Source organism: Haliotis rubra, unplaced genomic scaffold (assembly GCF_003918875.1).
Source record: "Haliotis rubra isolate DU_JTF1 unplaced genomic scaffold, ASM391887v1 Scf88, whole genome shotgun sequence".
NCBI lineage: Eukaryota > Metazoa > Mollusca > Gastropoda > Lepetellida > Haliotidae > Haliotis > Haliotis rubra.
This window is the reverse complement of record NW_025767612.1, coordinates 1,042,638-1,064,769: the sequence shown is the minus strand read 5'-3', so window position 1 is coordinate 1,064,769 and position 22,132 is coordinate 1,042,638. Positions and strand designations below refer to the sequence as shown.

The 22,132-nt window shown below is 39.4% G+C and overlaps 1 protein-coding gene across 3 annotated transcripts in view; it reads right to left on the bottom strand.

The window, feature by feature from the left end:
- The window catches only part of LOC124263382 (inner centromere protein-like), a 32,050-nt gene extending 9,918 nt beyond the window's left edge, over nucleotides 1-22,132 (bottom strand). The window contains exons 1-16 of one of the 3 annotated variants that reach the window (XM_046697998.1): nucleotides 22,082-22,132; nucleotides 20,169-20,329; nucleotides 17,969-18,085; nucleotides 16,847-17,570; nucleotides 13,285-13,365; nucleotides 12,182-13,014; nucleotides 11,603-11,699; nucleotides 11,354-11,385; nucleotides 11,049-11,112; nucleotides 10,354-10,497; nucleotides 9,086-9,195; nucleotides 7,889-8,059; nucleotides 7,000-7,075; nucleotides 3,779-3,984; nucleotides 1,932-2,040; nucleotides 1,333-1,520 (exon numbers count right to left, since the gene is read on the bottom strand). In XM_046697998.1, the coding sequence (XP_046553954.1) occupies nucleotides 1,333-1,520; nucleotides 1,932-2,040; nucleotides 3,779-3,984; nucleotides 7,000-7,075; nucleotides 7,889-8,059; nucleotides 9,086-9,195; nucleotides 10,354-10,497; nucleotides 11,049-11,112; nucleotides 11,354-11,385; nucleotides 11,603-11,699; nucleotides 12,182-13,014; nucleotides 13,285-13,365; nucleotides 16,847-17,570; nucleotides 17,969-18,085; nucleotides 20,169-20,311 (3,095 nt within the window). In that variant the 5' untranslated portion in view covers nucleotides 20,312-20,329; nucleotides 22,082-22,132. Of the gene's footprint in view, nucleotides 1-1,332; nucleotides 1,521-1,931; nucleotides 2,041-3,778; nucleotides 3,985-6,999; nucleotides 7,076-7,888; nucleotides 8,060-9,085; nucleotides 9,196-10,353; nucleotides 10,498-11,048; nucleotides 11,113-11,353; nucleotides 11,386-11,602; nucleotides 11,700-12,181; nucleotides 13,015-13,284; nucleotides 13,366-16,846; nucleotides 17,571-17,968; nucleotides 18,086-20,168; nucleotides 20,330-21,809; nucleotides 22,029-22,081 lie in introns of those variants that run through there. The other 2 variants (XM_046697997.1, XM_046697999.1) reach the window with 2 other exon arrangements.

The window sequence follows — 22,132 nt, the reverse complement described above, 5'->3', positions numbered from 1 at the left end:
GGGATGGTCTGCGGCGAAGTAGTCGGTGCCATCTCTGCGCTGTTAGTGGTGGGGCCCTCAGGTAAGTCGTCTGACATCAGTGTAGAGACATCAGGCTGCATGACGATCTCTGCTGATGTCATTGTAGCTGTCACCGGGTCGCTACTTGTCTCATCGTACGTTGAGGATGATGATCGGGCTGATCATCGTGAGAGGCCAAGTTCAGCGGCTGGAACAATCTCGGTGAGAAAGTCCTAGTAGACTTCGTTGAATTCCCCTCAGAGGTCGGCGCTGCCCTGGGGTGTCGAAGTCTGCGTTGAGTGTTGGTAGCGACGGGACCCTCAGGAAGATCATCGAATGTTGATCTGCGCTGACATCACTGTTGCCGACATCAGTCATTCTTTGATGTACATCAGGAATGATGATCGGCTGATCATCATACAGGCCCAAATCTCATGATGAGAACAATCTCGGCTGAGAAAGTTCTAGTAGACTTCGTTGAATACCCCTCAGTGCGTGAAGGGATGTCTGGGGAAGCAGGGCGGCTTCTTGGGCGGCGGACTACGTCCCACGCCTCTCCACCATTCTAGCGAAACCCAGGCGGGAGGGGGGTCGACCAACAGCAGTAGACTGGCGAGGGTTCAGGTGTATCAGTCATGCTAGACTCTGCATACGTGACCTATCTGCTGCGGCGTCTCAAAGCGCCAAAGTAATTATTTATTAAAGGTAGAATTGGATAAATTAGTATCGCAACTGCAACGTGAATCACATGAAACATGGCGCAGTACAGCTAGGGCATATTAAATGCGGATCAGCAGCAGAATAAAAACGTAATGTGCAACAGTACAGAATTTTTATCAACGTAATCCACTGCAACAGCACGGCCCGTGCATAAACAGTAGAAACACGACTAAATATCAATATATAATTGTTGAAAGATACTAGCTAAACCTCTATAGATCTCTATCGAGGTAACTAACTAAATATAATCAAAGGATATAGTGTGTCGGGAGACACAGAGCGCTCTCACGTCCAGCTCACTGGGCTAAGAAGGAGAGAGTGAGGCACATGGGTAGAGGTGGCGCCCTCGTTCCCGCGCTTGTGGAAGGGAGGTAACTCGTGGTGTACTAATTAGTGATTTTACATTGAAGGGAACTTCAATTAGGGAGATACAAGTGTTCCACTATGTTCGCAAGAGGAAGGAGACAAGCAAAAGAGCATGAGTCAGGATAAGGAAAAATTAAGGATCTACACTGTGAAACTGCAGAGAAACATAAGCTACCACAACAGTAGAGCCAAGACTTACTGTATGAAACACTCTGCAGTGCAAAGACTTCCAATGTGAACACTTACGATGTGTAACTTTCTGCTGATTTATCTAGTGTAACAGTGGAGTTGAGGTTGGGCTTTGGTGGTTGCTGAATGTTTTGCAGCAAAGAAGCCAGGTGCTGGTTGTGTTGTTTGATCATCTGACGCATCTGTTCGTCCTTACGCTGCTCTTGTTCCCGGAACTCCGCCTCCTTCTGAATTCGCTGCTTCTCCTGCAAGGTGCAAACACCACGAAGTTCCAATTACATCTCGTATTTTTCAGCAGTCATGAATCTTGAAAAAACATCTCATATCAATTCATACCAAAGAGCAGTTTAAAGTCTGATACCTGAATTTATTCCCACATGAAAAAATACATGGGATCTTGAACCGAGTGCAATCAAATGGGCAAAACTTTAGTTATTTTGTTCTGAATTTTGAATTGTTCTGAAAATATTTTTTCCGTGGCATTTTAACATTAAAAGTTCAATACAATAAAAGTTAAAGCATCATTAACCAATGACATTAAAGTATTTTACATGAAGGTAAGATAAGAATCAATATGCAAGGTAGACATATTGTGACATTCAGATAGAGCCCACATGATTGTCTAGTCCATGTTATCAGTACACCAATATACCCACCAACTCTCTCAGTTTATCTATTTCTCTCTTCAAGGCTATTTCTCTCTCCTTCTTTTTCTCTATCTCGTGTTTCTCTCTTTCTGCTTTCTCTCGCGCTGCTGCCTTCTCCCTTCAATCAATCAATTCTCATGTTATGCAGGACATGTTACAAATGTTTGTATGATGGTTAATGCCAAACTCCATATTCCAGCTTTTTGTAAGCAGTCTGTGAATAATCAAGGGGAGACTAGACAATCCAGTGATTGATTATATATATATAGAACGTCATACAAGTGCATTTCGATGTTTTGTATTGAACGAGAAGATGTCATGGGAGCAGAGAAAGAACAAGTTATAAGAACGAGTTGTTTCTCTGCTCCCATGACATCTTCGAGTTCAATACTAAACATCCAAATGCACTAGTATGACGTTCTATATTTATTATATACCCTCTTATCTTGCATTAATCTGTTACTTAATAAAACAAATCATAGCGTAGCAATGTAGAAACGGCAGGGCTTCAATACTGAATCACGGGTGCAATACGGAATTTGACCATGTCATCCGTATTGCCATTCTGTATTGCTATCCTAAGTTTACATGGGTATATAATAATAACCAAGACGTCATCAGGGTATGACTGCATACAGTCAAACCAAGTCAACAAGTATGACTATGCGATCCATGTAATTACTGTTTGCAATTGGCCCAGGTTTCTGTGGACCAACTCTAACCCCAAATCATGGTGATATTACTGAACAATTCTATCAACTGCACACTCACAATATAACTGAAATACTGCCAATGTCACTTCAAATTTTAACTCACTATCAATTGCACACAATAGTCAATATTGGAAAAAGTTTAAACAAAGCATAGTAATCTGAGAAGTGTGGGAGGTCTGAGATTAAGAAAATCCACTAATATTTAAAAAGAAAAAGCGACGTGATAATAGTTTTCTTTCAAACACATTTAAGTTCTGCCAAAATGTGGGACAATTGTCTAAAATCGAAATTAAACATTGTCAAACTTATTCAGCAATATTTTAGAACCCAATTCCACGAAGTGATCTTAACAGTGAAGTGACTTAACTCACATATTTAAGAAATACAGTTCGCTCTGCTACCATATATAGTGTAATAAAGCACACTTTCGCCCTGAACTATTATAGTTAAAGCACGAGGATGCTTGCGTCCAAGTTCTTTAACGTTACAATTTAGGTAAACGTTAAAGGTCAACATAAACGTAATGTTTTCACTAGTGATATTAGCTGAGTGAAGCAACTGCAAACCTTGAAAAGGGATGCAACGGAGTAGTTTACTGTAGGAGGCTGTATGAGGCGATGATAACTGATATACATCACGACGTCGGTTACATTGTGACGTAATGCAAAAGTGTTCGATTACAAGGGGGCATACTAGAATGGCGCAGTGACGCGAATACATTGTGACGTAATGCAAAAAGTGCACATTATCGTCTGATAAAGTACTGTCGGCGCCATTGATCTTTCACTGAAGCATCTTAGAATGTAACATAGGCTCATGATCACTGTAGTGCTAACATCACTTTGCAGAACAGAGGCCAGCCACATAACAGCTGACTGTAAGCTTCGACTAAACAATCCTTGGACTAGAAACTCCATGGTTTGACAGTATGATCCAATCAATAAGGGTACAATGGCACCCAATCAACAAGTCACCGAGCCGGACAACACAATCCACTTAATTGTTTCTCACAATCAAGTCCCATCCACATGGTGACTTCATCTTCCCTGAATTGCATTAATTTATGCATGAAGCAGTTTCATTGACTTTAGAATCATTTTGATTTGTAAGACTGAGCTTGGTTTGTGGACATCAGTATTTTACCTCTCCTCCTTGGCTTTTATTCTTTCTCTCTCTCGCTCTTCCTCCATCTGCCTTATCCTTTGTTTCTCCAGCTCCCTCTCCCGCTCCACTTCGGCCATTCTCTCTTCATGCCTTTTCCTCTCATCAGCGATCTTCTTCTGACGCTCCTGTTCCTCATATTCCCTCTTCCTCTGCATTAACTCTTGGTACCTCCTATTTTCTTCCTCCTTTGAACAATATGGATAATGTTATTGGTAGGTTAAGACATTTGGTTTTTATGTTGGTAGTGAATTAAAGAGGAAAGTCTTTTCAAGATTATTTCACTCATAAATAGTTGTAAAACATTTGTGTGTGGTCCTGTTTTCACTTGTCCTAACACACACTGGATTTATAGCACTAGCCTCCTTAGATACCACATTGTAATTCAACATGGACAGCATACTCAGACACAGGAAACCAACTCTGAGCTGACCAGTACTTTACTATCCAAGTACCATGTTTATATATTGTTTGGTAGGACACTGACCAGGGCATGGAACCATCATCCAACCATTCTTGTGTCAGACACTCTATCCACTACATCTCAGATAGTGTTGGGAATAGGTTCAAATCTCACAATTGATGACTGGTTCATTACAACCAATCATTCATTGAAAATAATTGGCTGGCGCCATTTATCAAATTCTCCTGCTTATGTTTGTTAATGAACAAAAAAATATAGAAAAAAATGTTGTTTATGCAAACAAGTGTTCCAAAATTGTTTGTGTTTGATTATGAGAAAACATGATCAATTGCCTGGTCGCTTAGTAACGGCAACCAATCTTCAATTATTTCTATTAATCGGACAACCACTAATCTCAGTCAGAAGCCGTTAAATCAATTTAAACACAAGTTTGGAGTAATTCTCCTATAGGTATAATAGTATTTGACCCGACTGCTTCATTTCAAATACTATATATACTTGTTTTATAGTTTAACCTAGTTTGCAGCCAATAATCTGGCAGTTAAACCTTGTATTCCAGTGAATATTCACACTGTATCGGGCAAAATAAATATAATAGTGCTTTTCAGAATTCTCCTCCCACCATAGAGAAATTTACAAGGATGTTGATTAAAGGGGAAGTGTACATGAAAATTAACCTTTTTGTCTTGCACTTTTTCATCATAAAAAGTGTTTGTCAAGTTGTTTTATAGCCCAAACAGTACAGATATCAGAAGTAACTAATTTATGTTTTGCATTATATCGATTCAAATTTTCCACATTAACCGAGAGTTCTATGTCCACAATAAACACACCATGGCTTATGTCCCTTGGAAATGATGTCAATGGTGCCAGACCGATAAACGAATGACATTGTTAGACCCATTTCACGTGGTGCAGGTATAGGTGTGGTTCTAGTGTTTCGATGCGCAGGCTACTGTTTTAATCCAGCCGTCAGCTGGCTATTTGGTCAGTTCCACACTGTGATCACGTTACAGTTTGAAAAAACGAATACATTGTACAAACAGTGTTACCATGTAACCAAATTGTACAACATTCAACCTGAGTCGGTTGTCTTTCAACAGTATCATGTTTCACAAAAACTAAAACGTTTAATCACTACATCTAGCTTGGCATCAGTGAATGTGTCGGCATTCTATGTTTGTTACTTAATTCCTACATAAATCGTAAATATATGTCCCACCTCTTCCACTCTTCCCACCTATTGATACCATATCCAAATATATCACAAAGAAAAATGCAATTGGCAGTTTTTAATTCTGTTTGAAATTAGGTTTTCTATGACATCATCCGCTCATTGTAAGGCAAATATACTGAAAATTACATGCACCGTAAATCTGGCCAGTTTTGACACATTACGAAATACACACAGTTAATGTCAAAGTTAATTTGCAGCCATACTGCAGAGAGTTTATAAAATCATGTCACACGTACTCTTACACGAATCCCTGAATTCCTCATACAGTTCAAAATAGAATTACAAAAGGTCTTTGTCACCAATACCAAGTGCTTCGGTGAAATCTAACGAAATATATCAGATGCCGCACTGGGGAAGGACCACTTGTTTGAAATGTAAACAAAGTTGAATTTACATTTCACTCTGTGTATCGGTTCGCCTACTTTTGTTGCATACACTTGCTCTTTAGTTTTAGACCATGCATGGGCAAGGTATTGTAGCAAAGCGATAGTTAAATAAAACAGGTGTATTCCAATGATTTCCGAGATTCATCACAACATATTATAGTTTCTGAAAGCGTGACACTATGACTGATGAAAAAGTCATGCACACTGACAATGGAAGTTCTCCTCATTTTTGACTATTTCCCTTGGTCACAATAAAAACAAAAAGAAAATAAGAACCAGCAGATTGTCAGAATGTTTTGGACTACTTACATGTCACATTTATGCATATACGTTGCTTGAAACAAGGAAATTTCCCGTCGATAAATCCGGCGGAATCGTGTCAGTGCACACGCCATTTTGAGAATATCGCTTCCCAATAGTGATGTCATACGTACGTCAACATTTTTACACATATTTGATATTTTCACTGACGTGAGGTTATGAATGAAAATACACACGATCAATCTTTACTGCTGGTTACATTTTCAGTTTTTATGCTTCTTTCGTATTTTCACAATCTTTTCTCACGTGATTAATTTTAGTATTATTATCTTTTGATTTGGGACTAGACAGGAGACCAGTCTAAAATCAAGTGGCAATAATTACGTCATAATCAAAGGGAGGTAACTCTGGCCTGTTTAGCTCGGCAAACAAGGACCGCATGGTGGCATGACATTTCAGCACTTATTTTGAGGGTTATACTTTCATTGAGAAAAATGAGTGTATAATTTCAAACATTGATATTAAATAATTAAATTATGTCATTTTGTTTCACATAGGAATAAACGTGATTTTTCGTGTACACTTGCCCTTTAATTTGATGGATGCAAGTACAAGTGTTCAAGTATTTGATGAAGGGTTAATACCAACTTAGAAGAATGCAACAAAGATACATAATACATAACAGTGAGTGAGTATAGTTTTACTCCGCTTTTAGCAATATTCAAGCAATATCACAGCGGGGAACACCAGAAATGGGCTTCACACATTGTACCCATGTGGGGAATCGAACCCGGGTTTTCAGTATGACGAGCAGACACCTTAACCATTAGGCTACCCCACCGCCCCTTAATAGCAACAGAACAGCAACTTCAGATACAAGAGCTGTGTTTCTTACCAGTTCCTGCTTCTTGCGTAGCTTTTCTTCTTCATCCTGTTTCCGCCTCTCCTCAGCTTCCTGCTGCTTCTTCATCCTTCATTGAAACAAAACATACGTACAGAACACAGATCACAGGATAAACAGTACCATTCGACTTCAATGTCCAAATTGTCCTCTATTACTATTATTATATAAAGAAATCCCCTTTGGTGGCTTGAAGTAACATTGGCAACATTTGCATGGTAAAAATGGTACACTTTTTTAACCTATAAAAAATGGACTTAACTTTTCAAAGAAATAGTGTTCTTTAGCTTTATGCTGTAAGGCATCAGCAGTATTCATTTTAATACAAGAATATGTTAAATTATTTTTCCATTCTTGTTGTGCACTTATTGATTCACAAGAATTCTGTCCGTAAGACCTCAGTTTAGAGGCTATTTCACTTATGTGCATCACAATGTAAAATATATAGAACACTGTGACCCTGTATTGATATGATGTCACATTAGTGACTTAAATGATAATTGAAACATTTACACTGTTTACAGGATGCTTAAGAAGTAAGGGGAATGAAAAATCAATATGAATTGGAGCTCTTCAATTAAATAATATATTGGTCCATTGTCACCTAATTTGGTCCAGACTTCTGGAGGTTCTGGGTCCTGTTTCACAAAACGATCTTTGTGCAATGACTCTCTTTGGTCTACATTAAAGCATAGGAGTTACAATAGTCACAGTGCCACAACAGCTTTGTAAAATGGATTCCAGATTAGAAAGATAGTACTTGATACTTGAACATAGTAAATAAGGGTCTGGACCTAGATTTTCGAAGCTCTCCTACTGTTAAGATGTCCAGTGAGTACCAGTGTCTGTACCAGTGTCAGTGAGTCAAGCTCCAGCCACACACCTGATCTTTGCCTTCAGTTCCTTCTCCTCCTTCAGTTTCTCTTCTTTCAGTTTATCTGACACCTGCATCTTCTCCTCCATCTTCTTGGCCAGCGTGTCCTTGATCTGCCGTTCCTGCTTCTCTCGCTGTTCCCGGTATTCCAGCACCTTCCTCATCCGTTCCTCACGCTTCCTGCAACACGGAATGTCATGCTATACAAACACAGCACTTCCTCCTGTGATCCCCCACTTCCTGCCTATTGGTGAGATAGTTTTTTTTGTTTATTGTTGTTTAATGCCACACTCAGCAAATATTCCAGCTATATGGTGGCTGAGTCTGTAAATAATGGAGTCTGGACAGGCAATCCAGTGATCATCAGCATGACTGACTGACTGAGTTTTAGTTTTACGCCGCTTTTAGCAATATTCCAGCAATATCACGGCGGGGGACACCAGAAATGGGCTTAACACATTGTGCCCATGTGGGGAATCGAACCCGGGTCTTCGGCGTGACGAGCCAACGCTTTAACCACTAGGCTACCCCACCGCCCCTCATCAGCATGAGCAATTGGGATATTATTATAGGATATATATATATATATATATATAGTGCACATATCCACGCAACTAGAACATGCTAAAGGTGCTGGTATTTTCTACCTCGATCATTGGATGTCAATCTCAAAGGCACATCTTATTATCAATCTCAACTCCCTGGGGAGCAAACAACACTTGCAGCCTCTAAGCACACCGAGTTATTGCGGCTTTCCCATCCATATGAGGTACCCATTCACAGCTGGGTGGACTGGGACACATAGTCACAGTATTTTGTCCAAGTTTACTGCACCTTGCTGTACCTGCAACTAGGCTTTTGCACATATTAAAGTGGCCACCATCTGGTCATATACCAACGGCTTCGTGGGTTCTTTTTAAGTGCACAGGGTTGTATACTGTACACTAGGGGTTTGTGACAACACTGAAAGAGTCTGTACACAAAGTTGACTCCAAGGATTTTACACCCGGTCACAGGCGGGCTCGATCCAGACACCTCAAGCTCACTGGATCACTAGCCTGACGCCTTAGCCAGCGCCCAGCAAGCCCCTACATGATATGATAAAGTGTCAACCAAGCCAGTGAGCCTGACCACCCAATCCTGTTAGTCACCTCTTATGAGCATGGGTTACTGAAATGATGTGTACTGAAGTATATAACAGCCCACCTTCTTTGCTCCTCCATCCTAATCTTGAGGTTCTCCTCTCGCTTCTGTATCCTTTCTCGATCCTTCTTCTGCTTCTCCTCAAGCTCCTTCTTCCTCATCTCCTGCAGAGCCTGTCACAAACATAAAGCTGTGTTAGAATCCACATTATAAACACCCAGTGACGTCACTCTATTGTCTCACCAGGTTCTCCTTTTACAGAGTAAACCTCTACAGGCAGTTTCGCAGGGATTCTCCAAGAAATCGCAGGGATTTTCTACAGAATTGCCTGGGTCCTGGTGATTTTCTTCATAATCACAATTGCACGGGGATTTTCTGAGGAATAGCCCTTGACTTTGAATTATTTTACTTGTACATGTTTTGAAGATTGATATAACTTTGTCTTGCTTTTACTGAATACGATCGTGAAATATCACATTATTGATAACTTCCAATATATTGTGCCGATGCCTGGTTTCGAACCTGCAACCTTTCGCTTACTAGTTTAGCAGACTTATCCACTAGGCTACGAAGGATCGTTGTGAAAAATGTGATAGTTTGTCAGTATGAAACATGTGTTCCTCCCAAGACGGGTAGTGTGTGCAGGCACGTACAGGATACGGATATCACGTGCATTGTACGTCCAAGGCAAGTATCGGCTGCCAGTCGCATCTCAGTTGATTTCAACAGTAAATACCAAATAATAAAACTATATCTAAAGTATATCTTCGGTCGTTTCATAAACTGGATCAAAACCTCCTCCTCGCGTAACAAACACTAGATACAGCTCCTTGCATACAGACAAGCTACACAAATATACAGTGACGTTGGAACCGATTAGTACAATGCAAGACAATTGATTCATCTCCATATACAAACATGTATAAAGGCCTGATTCAGTGGGACTGGGAGGTCAGACAAGATTGATTCGAATGAGAACATACCAGAAGTGATCTAGCAAGTAGCAGTGTATAAAATAGTTTTGAAATCTGTCCAAAAAAGTGACCAGTCCTGAACAAACAGTCAAAAACTAAAACCATTAAAAGTTTAATTGCTGGATATATGTCATTTTACGTGATCTAACAAGTTTTTACAAAGGATGGCCTTACTTTGATAGACCGTTCAGGCCAGTGGGATGGACTATATTTTATACACTGCATGTGGGAACTTTACAAGGCAGAAAGTAACCTTACAACCATTACAGAGTTAAACAGGTTAGCATATGTATTCACTGAATGATTAAGAGGAAGGTGAAGACAAACAAGTCACTGCCAGGATGTGCTGATATTTACCTGCTGTGAGGCCTTGTTTGGAGTAATCTGTGTTTTCTTTTCGAAGGAAGTCATGCCAGTCATGAGATTTGATGGAGTGCCAATGGCTACTGATGAGGGTTTACGTAAACTGTTCAGGAAAGACGAAGTATGGGGACGGATAACCTGAAAACAGTGGACAAAGCATGAACACATCATATAGAATCAGGGCACAGAAGTGGTATAAGAAACATTAAAATGAATCTAACAACAGATATGATTTGAATAATTACAGCAAAAATAAGCGCTTTTCCTCTTTCAACTTTCAAATCACAAAAATCTTTTATTAGACTGTGTTTGTGTAATGTTTGTAGTGAATCAATGACAAGATAAATAATATTTTACTTTGTAAATAACCATGAAACTTTAGTTTGTCTTGTGACCAGATTAGGTTAGGTTGTTGTTTAATGAGGCTCTCAGCAATATTCCAGCTTTATGGCGGCGGTCTGTAAATAATCGAGTCTGGACCAGACAATCCAGTGATCAACAACATGAGCATAAATCTACACATTTGGGATACGGTGACATGTGTCAACCAAGTCAGTGAGTCTGACCACCTGATCCCGTTAGTCGCCTCTTACGACAAAAAATGCATTTACAGTGCTAGCTCACGGAGATGCCATGCCACAGTTTAGCAAGGATATCCCTGGTACGACAATGCTGCCTTTAAAACTCACCTTGTCTGGGGGGCATGTGGGTGATGGAGAGCGGTCAGTGATGTCGTCCTCACTACTGGCCATACTGGAGACACATCAAAACAGCGTGTTTAGCATAAAACATACATGCACCATGAACACGTTTATTCATCATGTCTCACTCTTAGTTAGTTATAAAAGCCTTTAAACATTTAAGTCTGGACCACAACAACTAGTAATAAGCAGCTTATAATCAATCAAAACAAAATTTAATGTCATTTGTCTCTGATAGTCTATGAAGGGAAGGAGAATTCTCACAAAGGACAAACTCAAGGGAAGCATCTTACCTGTCCGAATCTGTACCAGCATTTTTGTTCGGCTGTAAAATGGAACATATGTATATATTCAATATTTCATTAATTGTTTAAACATAGACGGGTCATAAACATAAGACAGAAAACCAGAAGCTGAATGAATTCAATTGAGCTCCTCTCTTTATCTAACATATGACTCAGAATTAAGCTCACTTCATCATGTTCAGCTTCAGCATGCTATTGACAAGATGACCAAATAGAGGATGTATCATCAATGCCTACCTGATCAGGTGAAGAGATGGAGTTGGTGCAGGATCTCTTTGGTTTGGGAGCTTCCCGAATTCCTTCTTCCTCAGCCTGACGCTTTCGTGTTTTAGTTCTTTAAATGTAAAATCAGGTACAAAAAAAACATTAGCAAAGGTTTTATAACTCATCCGCGTACATTTGTATTACAAATTTCTACTCAAGATAGAGCTTGATCATGAACATTAGAACTGTTTCTGAAGTCCTAGAAACTCTCAGGAGTCAAGCTGTCACACACGGTTGCCCATACAAGGACTATCTGCGCCCAACGTTGCTTAACTTCAACTGATTTGTGACCTGAGCTCTAAGCACAGGACCAAGCACCACCATATTAACAGTGGTACAGTAATACGTAACACAACAGACATCTGTGCCCCATGAATGGATGATGAATGCACCAACGCATTCATAAGAATAGACAAAATAGCCAATTCAAGTTAAGAGTGTACCTGTCAGACATGCTGGAATGTTGGTAAAGTGGTCTAAAACCTTTTGCACTCACACAAGCACACCCCATTGTAAACATACTACTCATGTAGTAATCTATATGTACTGTACCGTGTTCTAGGAGCTGGAGACTCGGGGGCAACAAATACTTCTTCACAGTCACTACTGTCACTCTTCTGTGCTTTCCGTGTCTTTGTACGGGTAGACCTTTTGGACGGCTTTTCCTCCTCTTCTTCCTCAATTATGTCAGCCTCCACAGGTTTGACCGACAAATTGATATTGATCTCACTGGACTGAGCACTCATGATGCCCGAGTCCTGGTCGTGGTCACCATGGTCCTCCTCCGTCATGTGAACTTCCTCAGTGACGTCCATCACATCCTCCTGTCTCTCCTCAGACTGGGACACCTCGGACTCCACATGCTCCTTGTCGGATGACACAGATCCAGAATATTCACTTTCCGATGCTACAACTGCTGTCTTTGTTTTTCTGGTTTTGGTTCTTGTGCTCTGCCGTACCGGCCTGTCACACTCCGACTCCGACTCACTACAGGCAGGACGCAACTTTTCCTTAGCTTCAGCATTCTTTCGTGTCTTAGTCCGTGTGCTCTGCCTGACAGGAGCATCAGTTTCAGATTCTGACTCCTTACCGGCAGCACTTGTTTCCTGCTCTGAACTTTCTACCTGAGACTTCTTCGTCTTTCTTGCTTTTGTTCTCTTCTTGCCACCATCAATGTCGGAGTCGGAAGTAACATCTGGGTGGTCTTTGTCCTCTTTGTACAGTTTGTCATATGACAGTCGAGGCTCTGTTTCCACAACTCTATCAGTTTCACGACAAGTCTTCTTGACTGGTCGGTTTTCAGTATCAGAGTCTGCAGAGGAAGATGAGGAAGAGGATGGTGGGACTGCTACAGCTTCCACTTCTTTACCTGCATCACTTGAGTCCTAATTAAGAGAAGTCATATGAAATATGTATCGAAGGATGTCAGAATCTTCTGTAGGCATCAACTAAACATATAGGTCAGACTGTCGCAAATATAAAGTCATGCAGCAGAGAATGAAAGACCAAAATCAAACAGTCAAACACATGGCACAATTTATCATCAAATGTTTAAACCCATAAGGTTAATAAGGTCAAATTGGAAATTACAACACCTGCTACCTATCAAGACAACTTGAAATCTAAATCAGAATCCCTGGCAACTATTTTCTTACATTTTCTGTGTTTTTCTTCAGGCGTAATCTTGTTCTAGCACTCTTCTTGGGTTGTTCGTCTGTATCATCAACTGTTTCCATCTGGAACAATAGGGAGCTGTGTTAAACTCTCAATACTGCTTATGTTCATGGACAGAACATAGTAATTTGCATACAGGTAACTCACTGAAAATGATTTGAAAAATGTTGACATACCACTTTCCAGTTTTGACACACTGGTCCAAACATCCAATACTACTAGGATTCAAACGGAGCCTAGCAGCAGCCATGGAAGGGAAAACACAATTATTTTGTCCTAAATGTCCACAACTGGGCATTCCAAAATGCTTCGCTAACAGATCAAAGGCACCAACAGTAATTTATCAGGACATAAAGTACACTTTTTACGATGATAAAGTACACTTTTTGCATTACATCACATTGAATTGACGTCATTCAATTCTGCCCCCTTGTAATCAAACATATCATTGGTAATCGACATCACAATTCACCTAACCTTAAAACTCAGGGCCCAGTTGAACCCCAGTTACTAATTTCAGTGCTCCTTAGAGTAAATATGAGGGTCCTGTAAAGTATTGGAGTGAGTAAGTATGGTTTTAACATTGCTTTTAGCAATATTCCAGCAATATCACAGATGGGGACACATGAAATGGGCTCCACACATTGTACCCATCTGGGGAATCTAACCCGGGTCTTTGGCGTGACAAGTGAACGCTTTAACCACTAGGCTACCCCACAGCCCGGTAAAGTATTGGAATAATGTAATGTATTGTTCTGTAAGATAACATGAACTTTATATTTCTTGTCAAGAATATATGGTATTATATTATTGCACGCTGATTGGGATAAAATAAAAATCTTTCTGTGAACATTCTAGCCAGATGTGTGTACTGGACACACGCGTCGGCATTGTGAAGTCTTGGAGTTGTAAGCTCAGCTGATCATAGCCAACAAACAGACGCCAAAATCCACTGAAAATGATGTTACATTACAGGTTTTGCGATTTGAGGACTCAATTTGTTTCAGTGTTATGAATTTCTGAATCTGATGTTCACATCCCAGTAGAGCTGTGTATCGTGGTCTAAGTGGCGAGACGATATATCCCGATACCAGTTTACTTAGGCGAGCCGATATATCATGAAAGTATTGGCAAGGAACCTGCGAGACGATTATCCTCACGATACAATGGTGGCGATACGATACGTATCCCGATACTTTACAATTTCTAATAGCAGAACATATATGATAGATAAAATGACTTCACAAACAATTGAATGTAATTTATATCAGAATTCAGAATCACTGAAAAACTCTTAAGTATGCTTTCTAAATTTTATCTTCTCTTTGTTCTCTTTCTTAACAAAGCTAAGGCGTCGATTAAATTATGTATGTTAATAAATGGTGTTATTTGTCAAACAACTAAAACATATTTCAATTACTAAAGACAAGTATTCTACAGTTCACAGAGTTTGAAACATGTTCACACTCTTTCACTTATACACCAACTCCTTTGTCCATGTAACAAAGATAACAGACACAAACAAATTCTAAAAGGTTCAATTTGTTTTAAAATTCAGAAGAATTTCAAAGAGACTCCCTTCCTATTCCTAATGCAATACTCCTTACAACTTTAACTAGTATTGAAGTTGTATCGGGATATATCGTCTCTTGTGGCGATACATGGATGTATCGTGGACCCTTGCGATATAAATATCCTGATATATTGCCTAAATGTGTTTTGTATCGATGCACTACTTCATCCCAGCTGAGAGAAATATAAAGGGCTGTGTATTGGAAAATAAATTTAAGAAATACAGTTCGCTCTACCACCATGTATAGTGTAATAAAACACACTTTTGCCCTGAACTATTATAGTTAAAGTACGAGGACGCTTGCTTGAGAGCTCAGATTTTGTCTTCACACTGGATTCAGAGTCACAATGTTCATTGACCAATCAGTTTATCTTGAAAAACATCATTTGCATATCGCTTACCTCCCTTAGCGTGTTTGTGTCTATTTATAGAGTGTAAAAACTAGGCTAGTAGTTCTGCACATGCTCGAGCAATGAATCTTGGGATCTCATTTGCATACCGCTTACCTCCCTTGCTGTGACCTAGACGTCTATTTTTGGAAAAGAGGAAATGAACTTAATATCATGACGAATGAAAGCTGCGATCGTTTTAAAAATAATGTGTACTTATTAGCTCACGTCAATCATTTGAGAATGGAAGTTAATCTAAGATTTAGCCATGTATACTTTGATATTGCCTCTCCACAAAAATAAACATGAGTGTTTCATCAAATGCTTGCGTCCAAGAGGACGCACATGTAAAAAAAATATGAGTCCTGTCAGAATTTGTTGCGTCAGAGACGCGGGACGAAGGGGTAGATTTATCCCTGCATCTGTCACTAACGTAAACCATATGGGGCAATATGAACGTTGCATTTCTGCTACCAACGTAAGTTTAGATCAGTACATCCAGATGAAGCTGAGTAGTCCACGATTGCATTGTGGGAATGTAACATTGCGAACGTTACCGTGTCGCTGAAAACTTGTGAGTCGAATTGACACATTTTAACCATCATAAAACATAAACGTAATGTTTCCACCAGTGATGTTAGCTGCGTGAAGCAACTGAAAACCAAGAAACGGGATGCAACGGAGTAGTTTACTGTAGGAGGCGATGACAACTGACATGTATCGTGACGTCGCTTACATTGTGACGTAATGTAAAATGGTTCGATTACGAGGGGGCACACTAGAATGGCGTAGTGACGGGATAACGTCATTCAATTGTTACGTCATCAAAAAACTATACCTTTATTGTCTGATAATGTATTTTTTTCCCCGATTGTTCTAACCGCTAGGCATCTAAGAATCCGATATATTGGGATTATAATGGAGCTTCAGTGTTTGAGAGTGAGTGACACTGGTTGAACATGCAGAGCCTATTTTCTACAGCAGCCGCACATACACATACATATACACATGCATGCACGTTGGTCCCTGCACTGGCGCTCATATGAGCGGTACGTCATATGAGCGAAATATTCTCAAGCACGATGTTAAACCCAATTTCACCTCACCTCACCTAAAAATAAATGGCATAGCTGTGATAACAGAAATCACGACGTTAGATTTGACTTTGAGGGATTGTACATTCTTATATAAACTTTATTGTATGTAAAGTATGCTATTTTGTCAATTTATTACAATGGAAAACTTCAGTGTGAATGAAAGTCTGAAGAATTGATCTTACACCATAGAGATAATCACAAAACATAGCTTTTTATTACACAGTATATCGGTTTTGAGAAAAATACATTGCAATATGAAAGCCGGATTGAGATATACCGATAATACCGTGCAATCTTAGAATTAGATGCTTGATTGGCATTTTAGAAGATGATATTTGATGGCCCCATCATCAGGTAAACATTGGTTTACCTGATGATGGGGCCAGAACAAGCCCTGAAACGTTGTACTCGAGAGAGTAAAAAGATGTAACCCAGAAAAAATCTCTATGTTAATCTTAGAATTATATCTTAAAAATGCCCTTACCTCCACTTCCTCTGTTTCAGCAGCTCTCTGTAACGACTCTTCCTCCTTGTCCACTGACACAACTTTAGCTCCAACCAAGCTGGGCCTTCCCCTGGCGCTGGACAGTCGAGCCTTCGATGCCAACACTTTCAGTGACTGTCTAGACGACCTCCGGCTCTCTGACCGACTGTCAGTCTCAAGTCTTAGTGCAGTAGTTCTAGCTTTCTGGGTAACAGTATTCGGGGTGGGAGGGGTGCCTGGCGTTCTGCTGCATTTCAGTGGGCTTGATGGCGACCGTGGACTGGCAGGGCTTTGGCTTGTTCGCTTTGCTAACATTTCTTCATATGCACTTGCTTTGTCCTTCACACTGAATTTGCGACTGATCTTGCTTTTGACGGTGCTTGAAGATTGGATCTTCGGTGTGCTTGGAGATGGACTTCGGATGCTTGCTACCTGGCGAGCAACAGGTGTTTTATCAATGTCTGATTCATCAAGTTGCCGTAGGTCTCCAAGCAGTCGTCCTCCATTCCTCTCTTTCATGGCCGCCACCATGCTGTATACAGGGGATTCTGCCATACTGACATCTTTCTTCCTTGACCTTGTGCTCCTGGTTGACCTCTGTGACCCCGTATTGACCTCAGATGGGGCTTTCTTGGCTCTAGTTGCTCTGGTAGATCGGCCTTTACGAGTGGCTTTTGCAGATGTTTCTTCAAAGTCATCCATATCATCTTGATCTCGGGCTTTGCTGAAATATTTTGAAATCTGTTACTGATTCTTTTTACAAATGTTTTGAAATCGTCAGTAGCACTCAAGATCTGAACAAAATTCCATTTTCAAACAAATTCACTTCCAGTAATAATGACATTTCAATTAATCTATTTCATATTTCTGACATCAATGGCTCAGTCTCACCATCACACTAAGAAACTTTTTTCCCAAATATATATGACAAAAATGGTTATGTACATAAACATAAAACACATGATAAACTATGCTATTCATGTTCATAAACATAACAAACATTCTGACAAATATTTTTTACAAAATTGAATATTTATATATTCCTATTTAAGCAACCCAAGCCTTTAAACATTTTGTTAAAGCCATTGATCAATGCTGAAAGTTGAACCTATGCCAACGTACATCGTTCTCCTTGTGGTATACTCCTCTTCCTCATCTTCATCTTCTTCAACAATCTTTTTGCGGGGTTTTCTTCGTCTCTTTGCTGATGGTGTTTTGGGCAAAAGTTCAACTTCAGGTCTGCAGTAAATGAATGGATATATTTTTTTTATTACCTGTATGGGAAGGACACTGGGTAGTATTTTTCCTGTAAGTCCCTAGGGAGGTTACACCTTTTGGTGAATGTTGTTTGGCTGTTTCGGAAAATGAAACAGCCAGTCAACGTGTAGGGATATGGGGATTCGCCACATAGCATGTTTCCTTAGAGAATGCTGTTTTCGTTTTAGCATTTACAGATCAAAATCTGATATGGGTAATAAAAACATTAACCAACTTGTGACAGGAAATGACAGATTGTCTTTCCAAAGTTATATTAATTATGTAATTCTCAAGCCGTGTCATTCCCCGTCACGAGTTAGTTGTCTAAATCACCACTGGTGTGAAAGCTGAGCAAAAAGACAATTGTCATTAAATGTTGTCCATTAGACCTGGTCATGATAATAATGACGTTAGACCACAAAATACAATATCCATTGATTAATGATTAGTTTATCCATGTTCTTACTCATATTACAATACGTGTACTTCTTGCATCACACATGCTAAAGAAAAGGCAAAAAAAATACATAAGCAGTGGCAAGTCCATAAATAAATGACAAGATTTTCATCACTGATAACTGAACACCATCTCTGTACATGTGGAGTGTGGCAACTAAAGATCTTCCTTGGCTTCATGTCACTTTAAACAGTATTTCAGTTATATCCAGGCCTGTCAACTTGATGAGGGCCTAACAGCAAAAGCAATGGTACGGTACTACAGGTATGTCAAAATCACTTAGTGAAAGGGGAGGTTGGGTAGCCTAGTGATTAAAGCGTTCGCTCATCATGCCAAAGATGCAGGTTCGATTCCCCACATGGGTACAATGTTTGAAGCCCATTTTTGGTGTCCCCGCCGTGATATTGCTGGAATATTGCTAAAAGTGACGTAAAACCATACTCACTCACTCACTTGATGAAAGCAATGAGCATGATACGGTACTGACAAACCAATAATTATATTCAGGGTAAATCAGGGAGTAGAATATCTGCCTTGTGTTAAACATGTTTAAGAACCTACAAACAATAAAACCAGCTATATGTTCCATTCTATCCTAAAATTTAATAGTTTTGTTTTGTAGCTTGTTTAAGTTTAATATCATATTCAGCAATATTCTCGCCATATGAAGGTAGCCTGTAAATAATTACTCCTGCACCAGATAATCTAGTGATTGATATTGTAAGCAATGACCCATGTTGCTGGGGTATGACTGACTGAGTTTGGTTTTACGCCGCTTTTAGCAATATTCCAGCAACATCACGGCAGGGGACACCAGAAATTGGCTTCACACATTGAACCCGGGTTTTCGGCGTGACGACTCAACGCTTTAACCACTAGGCTACCCCACCACCCTGCTGGGGTATGAAGACACAGTATCAACCAAGACACAAGCATGACAACCAATCTATTTGGTGAGCTTATGACTAGCAGAAGTTGCTGGAGACCTATTCAAACCGAATTCCCTCAAGTTTTACCATGATATGTTAGCGTAAGCTATCCCTAAGGATCATAGACATCAATAATCATTAACAAGATATTGATACATATCAGAGAAGTAACTTTGAGCATAATTGAAGCAAAATGTATAAAAGAAATTAACATATTTTACATAATAATTGTACAAATTTCCTGTATTAAATAAGTCTTTTCCTATCATGTGCATGATGTGTATCAGGTACATCAATTATCCAAATTAATAAATGTAAACAAGAAAACATACTCATAAATCTCCATATTGTTGATAATCATTACTTATTCTTATCACCAACGATATAATCGATTAACAATCTTTTTGGTCAGCCTTATGGTTGTAATACACTATTAATTGATGCATAGTCCATCAACCATTCACAGCTAACAGCTAATCTACATACTGCACACAGATAATGAACAGACTGTTTTAAAAAACAACAACATATTCCCCCAACAGTGCCTGTGTCACATGTATGCAACAAGAAGATCAATCAAAAGTATGACTATGATCATGAGAAGGTTGACCTGAAAGCAATGTCATGGGAATAATGCATCTGATTTACCATTTCTAAAGCAAGTAAATATAGACTGTACCTTGCAAAAGACTGTTTGCACACTGCTAATATTTCATCTAACCAAGTGAATTGATCTTCAAAAGTTCTTCGAATAGTTTCAGCCATATCCATGGCTACATTCAGCCCCAGTGTGTGGGGTGCATCATGCGGTGGTCTGGCCATCTTGGCGGTTCCAATGGCCTACAACAAACATTATGACATATACTATTCAGACCCATGATACTAGACTCCTGGCATGCTACCCTGCACAGTAAACAGCAGTGAATTAGATGACTGGGCAACCTGCGATTCATATTGTTTGAACTGATGAGTGAACATCTAAGGATATTTGTCATAAGCATATTAGCCCTGAAGGGATCGATTTTTGGCATAGGTATTACAGAAATGTACCATACACACAGTCAAAATACAGAAACATATATATCCTTCACCCAAAACGTCCAATTCCATAATTCTCAACTCAAAACCTAATTGCAAGTGAAATACTCTATATGTATGCTCATTTATTATATAATGCAATCAAATGCATCTCAGTCATACAACAGTATGACACTTCCGATCAAGAAAAGGGTACCATGCAGAAAGGATAAGTCCAAGGGTATGTTTTGTATTCTGAATTTGGTATACACACTTGAGGTACATATGTGTAGTACCTGTGCTGACAACGACTACTTCATTGATAGTACCCCAATGTGAAATGTTTAATGCTGAGCATGTTGGGGTGTGAAATCATCAAAAATCCAAATTAATTTCTAACATGTGCAAGTGACAATGTGTCTACATTATCTCAGAAAGGAAACAACTGTCATGCAAGCTGATAAGGTCACATATAACAGATATTCAATGATGATCTAAGAAGCTTATCAGCAAAATTGCTAAAGTGGATAAACTAATTTTTGCTGAAATCAAATGCAAGATATTTTAATTTAAATGCAAACTGCCCATACACATGATCTCCAGCATTTCCATGATGTGGCTGTCATTGATATCTCCACCAAACACTGTAAGAAACCTAACTAAAGCAGCTGAGGTAAGACTTCTGCCAGTATCCCAACTAAATTTTAACGATGAGGAAAAAGATATACATACATTCAGCATTGTTCAGGAAATATGATTTGAATAGAAGCCATAGAATAAGTCTTAAAATGACATTGTGCATACAGACATTAACTTATCAGGGTTAGGTAAGGATTAGGGTTGGGGACAACTTAGGGGGTAAGGGAGGATACAGGCGGAAGTATTTCTGCAGCTGACAAGATGAACATGAATAATAGATTTAGTAAATCTTTCTGTGATTATATACAGTTTCTCACATCAAATTCACCCTTCTCTGGATCATCATGCTCTGAACACTGGCTTGTATACTTGTAGAACAGGAATATCCTGTCCCACAAGAAATCTGACGAATTTGCTAAAAGTAAAACCCCAAACAGACATCAGGGTTGTAATATGACAATTTGTATCTCGGACAGTATCTCATACAAACGGAGATTCGGGGTAATAGATTTGAGTCCTTCATTATTCAAACATAAACTGTCAAAAATTGTTTATGGGTATCCCTCTGATCTACGAATAATAGTAACAATAAACAGGTAGGGAGTGTAGATCGATATTACCAGTCAGTTTACCACAGTGTTGCAAGATCAAAAATAATGTTTACCTTTTATGTCTTTAGCACCGCGCCTGATTTTTTAGAACAGTAGCATGTTGTGTTTACATCTCACGCCGAGACACAGCAAAAATACACATCCCCGCCACGGCCTTCATAAGATGTTGGGCTATTTTACGTAAACGCAGATTTGATAAAGCGATCAGGAGTGAGGATTACGTGCAGACACGTTCCTTCCGTCGGTTTGCAAAATTCTAATTCGATCAGACTGCGAATATTTGCTAAAAAGATGATAATAAATGGAAAGTAAACTTTCAACTTACCGAAACACACACAGCAACTTCAAATTCGCTGCGCGAAGTTTAGCCAATCAG